The sequence below is a fragment of the Silene latifolia genome, chromosome 6 (genome assembly GCF_048544455.1).
Source record: "Silene latifolia isolate original U9 population chromosome 6, ASM4854445v1, whole genome shotgun sequence".
Lineage (NCBI taxonomy): Eukaryota > Viridiplantae > Streptophyta > Magnoliopsida > Caryophyllales > Caryophyllaceae > Silene > Silene latifolia.
This window is the reverse complement of record NC_133531.1, coordinates 124,618,129-124,626,751: the sequence shown is the minus strand read 5'-3', so window position 1 is coordinate 124,626,751 and position 8,623 is coordinate 124,618,129. Positions and strand designations below refer to the sequence as shown.

At 34.2% G+C, this 8,623-nt stretch overlaps 1 protein-coding gene and 1 long non-coding RNA gene across 2 annotated transcripts; one reads left to right on the top strand and one right to left on the bottom strand.

Annotated features, from left to right (window-relative positions):
* Positions 1-154: 154 nt before the first annotated feature.
* On the bottom strand, positions 155-859 carry LOC141588611 (uncharacterized). The gene has a single exon (XM_074410042.1). The coding sequence runs from the start codon at positions 857-859 to the stop codon at positions 155-157; it is 705 nt and encodes a 234-aa protein (XP_074266143.1).
* Positions 860-5,073: 4,214 nt separating this feature from the next.
* On the top strand, positions 5,074-6,329 carry LOC141658958 (uncharacterized). The gene is made up of 4 exons (XR_012549543.1): positions 5,074-5,450; positions 5,754-5,838; positions 5,969-6,022; positions 6,112-6,329. It is a non-coding gene; the product is annotated as an uncharacterized LOC141658958 (long non-coding RNA).
* The last annotated feature ends 2,294 nt before the right edge of the window (positions 6,330-8,623 follow it).

Here is an 8,623-nt window from a genome sequence, read left to right as displayed (position 1 = left end):
GGCCGCGATTATTACGTCCTCCTTTGCCTTTATAATTGTTTGAGTTCGAATTACCGCCACCCTTGGAGTTGTTCGAATTGGATTGAGATTTAGAATCCGACTCTTTGAATGAGTGAGACGCAAGGAGGGCAGTGTCTGCGGTGGCAGAAGCAGGTTAGATGCGCTGGTTGCTTTCTTCGAGGGCTAGCATAGACCTAGCCTTGTAAAAGGGAGGCAAGGGATCGGCCTGTTGAATGATGGTGGCGATTCCCTTGTACCCTTCAGTCACATGTGTGACCAATTGAAGAACAAGACGGGTTTCAGAAACCAGAGAACCAACGTTAGCGAGTTGGTCCGCAATCATTTTTAGGGCTTGACAATACGATGACACGTTCGGGTAGTTATCCATGTGAGTATTAGTGAATTGTTGCTCTAACATGACTGCCCGAGAGTGTTTGTTATCGTTGAAGATGTCCATGAGACGATCCCACGCGGCTTGAGCAGTACGTAGAGCCGGGTTCGAGGATCGTGTGAAGGAAATGGTGCTATAGATCCATTGCTTGACAATGGCGTCGAGACGGGTCCATGTCATATCCTTGTTGATCACCGTGCCCTTAGGAGGGACAAGATGATCGAGCACATCAAAAGCACTAGCCGTGTTCAAGAATAACTCGGCCCATGACACGTAATGGACGTTCTCAGTTTCAAGAGTGATTTGAACGTAATTTTTGATGTTGGAGACTGAATATGCACGATGAAAAAAAGATTTTGAGGAGTTGGGAATGTCGTTTGTCATGATTTCAAGGTGAGGCAGAGAAAGGAAGGAAGGAGACGATTCAGAGAGCGGAAGAGAAAGAATCGAGATTAGGGCTGATACCATATAAGAATTATATTGCCTGATTAATCACAATTACAAGCATCCTATTTAAACAAAGACTATCCCTAAGTTAGCTAGGATATTTACCAATTACATAAGATGTCAATCACTAGAAATTAAGAACTAAAGACTAACTAAAAAGATATCCTTACTAAAATATAGATAACTAATATACAACATAATAGGGAAAAAATATTGACATATTCTAATAGTTATCCTTATGTACAATTTAGTTTGGATCTAAAGGTGACAATGTTCTCCTCTAGAATAAAACAGTAGACAGAGATTATGTATTCCTTAATTTCCATCATTTATTTTACTTATATTTTAACACAAAGATCAAAGATAGAAGATGGGACTATTTATTGTAAATTTGTACTATCATTGAGTGACGGGTGGAAAATATGTTATGTGAGTGAATAGTGATCAATTATCTTTTAAAAATATTACCAACTAGGTAATATCCCGCGCGAACTGTTTTAAAATTTTATTATTATAATTGAAGAAAAATAATATAATTCATATATATACTTTAATATTTTACCTATATAAGTAAAAATAAATTATTATTTTTTCTCAAATTGTATTTTTTTAGGTTTGAGTTCAGTGTTTTAAAATAAAATACATATAATTTTAATTAAATTTAATAAGTTATAGTTAATTACGCATGATCAACGTTTTACAAAAAAAAAATGTAACTGATCAAATATCATATTAATTAAAATAAACTTTATTCGAGTTATGCAACAATCAACATTAAGTTATCAAATTATATCATTTCACGATACATTATGTTCCAAATCAGTTAAAATATTTGTTCAAAATGATGTGAATATAACTTTATGCCATTTTTAATTTTGAATGTATAACGTTTGATATTTATGTATCAAACATATAGAATCCAAACTAAACTTATTCAAATATTTTGGTTGTTTCTCACGTGTGCTATGTGTCAAACATATCTATAAGAAATTTGCACCTTTTGTTTTTTTTTAAAAAAACTATATCTAATGATGTTAAGAGTTTACCCGTAAATAAATTAGGCTGAACTTTCTCAATTATCATTTTTATAAGATAACATATAAAATATTTAACTAAAATTAATATCTAGTTAGTCATAATCAATGTTTTATTCTTGACGTATACATATTTAATTGAAGATATTAAAGAAAAGTGTAATGTGTTTCCTACTTTTTCATGTTGTTTATATAATAGGTTTTTCTACATGACACCCTTGTATTTATTTGAATTCTACGTGATACTCCTCGCTTTTCAAAAATACCAGTGGTACCCCTAAACATAATGAAAACATTTTAAGATACCTAAAATGCTCCAATCCGCCTCTTTAAAATGTTTAATTTATACATTTTTTATTATTTTTTTTTGCAATAATTTGTCATGTCATTAACATAAACATTGTCTACTCAATTGTAAACATATTTTCTTTACAAAATTTAACATATTAAAAACGTGATTCTTAGTAATTTGGGTATTTTTAGAACATTTTACTAAATTTTGGGATACCACTTATATTTTCAAAAATATACGGGTACCACGTAGAATGCAAAAAAACATGGGGTACCACGTAGAAAAACCATATATAATATTATATTAATTAATAATAATTACTTTTATTTTAATTATTCAAACTCACTTGTGATCACTGTGTACATACATACTCGTTATCACAGTATTTAAACCCCTCAAAATCTCATATGTATTTAATTTAAAGCAATATAATTTTTCCGTTCCCACACTATAAAAACTTATATCTTAGTAGTTTTTTTAAAGTTTTATTTTTAATAAATATAATGACTCTTCCAAATATATTTTCTTAATAAATTTAATGGTCTAAGTTTTAAAGCTTTCTCAAATATTTTTTTACATAAATGTAAAACATTTTGAGATACTCACTTTAATCATCTCTACATATCAAAATATGTTAATAAATATAATGAAAATTATACTCGATTGAAAGCATTTTTCCGCAATAAACGTTATTATTTACAATTTAGAAGTTTTATCAAAATATTTTTTTAATAAATTTAGAATCAAATCAATGTAATTATTTAATATTTTATAATAAAATTTATTAAATCATAATTAATATTTACTGAGATTTATGCTGCATTTATTATATTCATATTAAATGATTAGCTGTAATTAATGCATATCATTAAGGCTATATGAGACACGTGGCGGATCCACAATATTTCAACCCAGTTACACACACACACACACACACACACACACACACACACACACACACACACACACACACACACACACACACACACACACACACACACACACACACACACACACACACACACACACACACACATATATATATAATCATGTAAGGCACCCTTCTTAGGGTGAGGCAGTTGTACCCATTTTAAACCATCGGATCTAATAACTATAGACTCACCAGATGATGCCATGTGCCCCCCTCTATTATCCACCACTGCACAGCTAACATCTCATTCAATCGACTTATTTTACTTGTTTCCTTCTCTCTCTTCAACTCAGTTCCACCTTCTTTGTACCAAAAAAAAAAAAACTCAGCTCCACCTTCTCTCTCTTCAACTCAGCTCCAGTAATTCGAACTTTGAAGAAAAGGAGAAATCAGGAGTCATTGCCGTTCAGGTTTTGACGCGCAGCATCGCCATGGACGACTCAAGCTCAATTCTTATTCAAATTTCGACTCTGAAGGATATGCTTGACAAGGTTTACTCTAATTTTCATCTCATTCGATTCCTATGTTGTTGAATGTTGTATATTATTTTAAATAATCGAAGATTTAATTCGATTTAGGTTAACGATGAAATCGAAGTTTCTATTTCATTATTGCTAGATGATGAAATCGAAGCAATTATTCGAAATTTTAACCTTATTTGATTGCTACGGACCTACGGTGTTAATGTCGAAGTTAATCATTTCGAAAACATGATCGAAATTCCTCTTTTTTTAGGTTAATGATGAAATTGAAGCAAATATTCAGATCACAAGGCAAATTGAGTCCGAAATTGTTAGGTGTGAAGAAATTGAGGTCGCGCTTGCTGCTCAAGAGTCGGAGGTAATGAAGCTGGTGAATTTCTCAAAGTTTGAACTGCGCGGTTTGATCGCCGTCACTGGTTTCTTTTAAATTTATGATATTTGATTTTATTTGTTTTTTCGTTCTATGATTATATGATACGAGTTGATTATTTGATCTCTGACTGTTTGCATTCTTGTGCAATTATGTTGTTTATTACACACTTTCACTTCTGTCTAGCCTTAGTAAATGATGTCAATTTATGAAGTAAACGATTATCATAATTTCGAGGATAGAAAGGTCTAAATTGGCGTCTATTTGCTCTGTTTAAGCAATATTACATCTGCTCAAGCCAATTTCATATGTTTGTTCTATGTGACTGTGGAATGTGTATTTTATCAAACGTATCAAATTCGGTTGAACTGAGAAAGTACTATATTCTCTTGGCTATTTGCTCGTAATATAGCCTACTCTCTTTGTCTGAACAAGTCATCTCAGTTTGCTTTCATAAGAGTAACTCTTTTACTCCCTCCGTCCCGATGATAGTGCATATTTGTTCAACTTCTTTTGATGAAAAATTAGATATTCTGACAGGATTACTAATAAGACTTAGCTAAGCAATGCCAGAGTGATAGTGCATATGTGGTTAAAATGCTGAAACACTGTGGTCTGTGACTTAAATTTTCAGTGTAATTCATTGCATTGAAAGATGTTGTTTCTGATTTGTGAAAGGTGTTTCGTGCACAGATTCAGTGACTTTGGTGTTGATGGTGGTCCAGCAGCTAGGGCTCTGCGTCCAAAGTTTAGTGTCCTCTCAAAGCCGAGGGAACCAAACTACGTTCTAATATTCATTATACATCTATCTTCTCCGTGTTTATACCGTTTTGTTGAACTTTGGAGCAATTTGGGTAGTAGGTCTGTTGGGAGAATGAGCAGTGGTCCGTAAAGATGTGTTAGGGGCGTTAGGAGTAAGGTTGAGTACATTATGGAGCCTTATTGACTTGCTTAATGAGTGCTCATACCGTTTTGATCCGTTTACTTTAGAGTAGTTTGAGTGCAACTGTGAGGAGAAGGAGCAATTAGGTGTTATATGTCGTAGGATTGTATATGATTGGGTCATATCAGGGCAGGTCGAGTCATTACGGGATTGTATATGATTCGCGCGTGTTACCATCAAAGTTCTTGTCAAATTAGTCAATTGGGTTTAGGCATTTAGAGCCAAATTCAGATTTACCTGTTTGAGTCTGGATACGTTTGGTCATTCGAGTTGGGTCGGTTTTGCTAGGTCTTGTGTCCTTTTATCAGTTGAGCTTAGCATAGTTGATTGTTTCTCCCATAGTACTTAACTTGATTGTTATTCTCTATGAGTCTATGCAATTCCCTTAACCTAGTATTTTTCTTTGTGTTGGGACTTTTTTTTGTCTAGCCCGGGGGTTACTTCGAGACTCTGAAACCTGAAGATGTCAATCCTCATGTCACTTTTCATCATGGAATTCTATCTGCTGCTACTACGTTAGCTTATGATCCCGTTCAGAAGATACTTGCTCTGTCAACCAGGTTAGTTCCTGACTCCAGTGCATGTTTACTTTATCAAAAATATTCATATTAGTATTGCTTAATTCAACTGAATGAGCATATTGCTTTCTAATCTACTTCTGCTGAAGTTATAATTATAAGCAATTTATTTGTCATTGCTTTTCAATGTGATGCTTGAAGACCATTGTCTATGGATCTTATTTTGCTGTCATCTGAGGACTGTTCAAGCCCAATCAAATGAGTTGTTTAGTGGATGGTAATTTGCATGCTTTACCACATCATTCTTATAAGTACTAAGTTGTAGTAGATTTGTTAATTTCACAGACATGGGCAACTCAAGCTGCTCGGTAAAGATAACACGCAAGCGTTATTGGAGTCTGATGATGAGCAACCTAGCAAGTTCTTACATGTTGCTTTTTTGGCCTTCTTTGTTATCTAGTACTCTTGAAATTTTATATGCTCAGTTATGTCACTTCGTGTATTGCCTTTCTTTGTTCACCAGTTTCTTATAATAGTGACTAATTCATGGCTTTGTGTAGTTCGTTCCCAACTCCGGCGTACTTTTCAATGTCACGTTCGAAGATAGAATTGAGGTAGCTAAAACCCAACGGTTAATGTGTTCTCTTTTTTTTTCCTTGTTTTTTTACACTCATGTATTCTCACCTGTCTGTTTCACAAATAGGTTTGGAACATCGAAAGAAAGATCTTGTGTCACGTTCATAAATCCAATGAAGAGATCACATCTTTTGCTGTACTGCAACAGTTCATGTAAGCATTTTGAATCCATATTTTACTTTCTTGACAGATTTGTTGGAGAATCTACTAGTACTGTAACTATATGGAAGATTAATCAAGAATCATTTCACATCGAAAAGATTAAGTACTGCATCCCCTACTCAGCTTCACATGGTGAGTTCCCTGACTTACGTGATTTTTATCTATTTAAATTTAAAGCCTCTCATTTTTACCATATTTTAAGGAATATTCAGTGCTTCAGAAGGCTAAAACTGATGATGGATACTGATTTCCAAATGTGTACCGTTTTTCGCTTGTTACTGAATAAGAAAATTACTAGCATCACCAAGTAATTATACTCCATAAACATTAAAACTAGTAGTTTGCAACTGGTTACCCCTTATCTTTTGGTGTACACCATAGTACCATACGACGTGGTTTTGAAGAGAGAGATAAAATGTTTGTGATGTGGTACTTGCTTTTTTCAGGAATGATAAATAAATATGTAGTTGCATCTCCTGCAAGGTTTATATTGCCCCAACCCACCGCAGAAAGCACAAGAGGTAGTTTATCCAGCTAATGTCCTATTATTTTTATTTCCTTGGCATATCGATGGAATATCAGCAATAGTTAAAATGACAAGTACTGAAGTACCTTTGTGTTCCAAATTTGCTGACATTTTCATGAAAGGCTCTCGTTTGATATGTCACAGGTCGCTTACATACTTGCCTTCATTAAAATTGTAATGACTAAAGGGACTTTTTTTGAATGACCCATTTATACAGAGATTATGATGGCTTTGACTAAATATTTTGATGTTTTGAGCTGCTCTCCTTATTTGTTGATATAGTGTGCTAAAAATAGGATCTAAAATTATGTCTTGAAAAGTCTCTTCAAGGGCAAAACTTACACAGCTTGTGTAACATTTATGACGTGGTGCTACTGGTGCTACATTTCACCATTAACCATCAACGTTTTTACCAATTATTGCTAAATTTTACTTATCTCATTGGAAAATAATTAAAAAGCCATAGTTTGAGTACTTTATAAGCTTATGAGAGGATAACATCACTCTCTCAGAGAACAAAAAATAGGGTAACATCCATGACATGTTGTGGTACACGCTGGAATCTCCCAATCCTCGGTTAAGACTACATAGTTTTGATGCAGCATCATAGTGTGGAGATTAACCTTTTGTGAGAGCTACATTAGGCTGAGCAAACAAACAAAGCCAGATCTTTACTTTTGTGGTTTTTTGTACTAAGCTTGTAGAAGAATAAAAGTTTTTGCTTTTGGTTGCTGGTTTCTAGTTAAACCTAAGTACAACACTTGCATCTCTTGTTTGTTCGCGTTTATTTCAAATAAATATTACATTTCATCCATCTTCATTGTTCATGAGCATAATTTTTCTGATATTTGCGGATGGGTTGATGGTATTATGGTCAATACAAGAAAGCAAAGCTATGTGTATAACAAGTGGGTCTGCAACACAACTACTTTCCCATGAAACAAAAATTGTTACTTCTGCTTACTGGGTGTGCCCATTTGGAAGTAAAGTTGCTGTTGGTTACAACACTGGGGATATTTTACTATACAACATCTTTCCTAATTCAAACACTGGAAGTGGTTCTGCAAAATCTGGGGAGCTTTGCAATGCCCAAATTGTTCCCGCTTCAAAGCTCAATTTAGGTTATAAATTAGAAAAGATTCCAATTGCATCATTCAAGTGAGTATACTCAGATGGGAAAGTTAACCGGCTATATGTTATCGGTGCCTCTGATTCCACTCATATGGACTTGGTTCAGGTACGTAGATTCAGTTTTGAGTTTTTCAACATCTCTTAAGCTATTTTGGGGTATTTTGTTGTTCCCTGCATCAACTGACCAACTTCCAAAGATCGGGTCATTAACAATTCTTCAGTCCAGCCTGCATTTTAGTGTTGACGGGCTCTTTGATCCACTAATATGTCATTCTTTTTGGTCCACTCCCCTCTTTTTTCTTTATAAATTGTTTGGAAAACCGACTACTCCGTATCATTTATGGAGCGTTCAATGCAGGTGATCTTGTTGAGCGAAGATTCTGAAAATCAGACGATTAAACTTCGGCTTCAACTGGTTGAGCCATGTGTTAATATGGAGATCATTTCGTGCCCAAATGAGTTATCCAAAAATAAACAAGGATTTTTAGTTTTGCTTGGAAAATATGGTCGTATGTATGCCGATCATTCCATTCAGAAGTATTTATTGCTCTCCCAAAAAAAAATCTTCACTATCGGCACCAAGTGAAATGAAAATAAAGCTTCCCTATTATACTTCAATTGTCGCCTTGGTAACTTTTAAATTACAATGTTGTGAACAACGGACATAAAAAGTCAGAGTACCGCCTGCTAATAATGTTGTGTTCAACAGTATTCGGAGGTGGATCTTTATAAGCAGCTAACTTACTTTTGCCATATATTG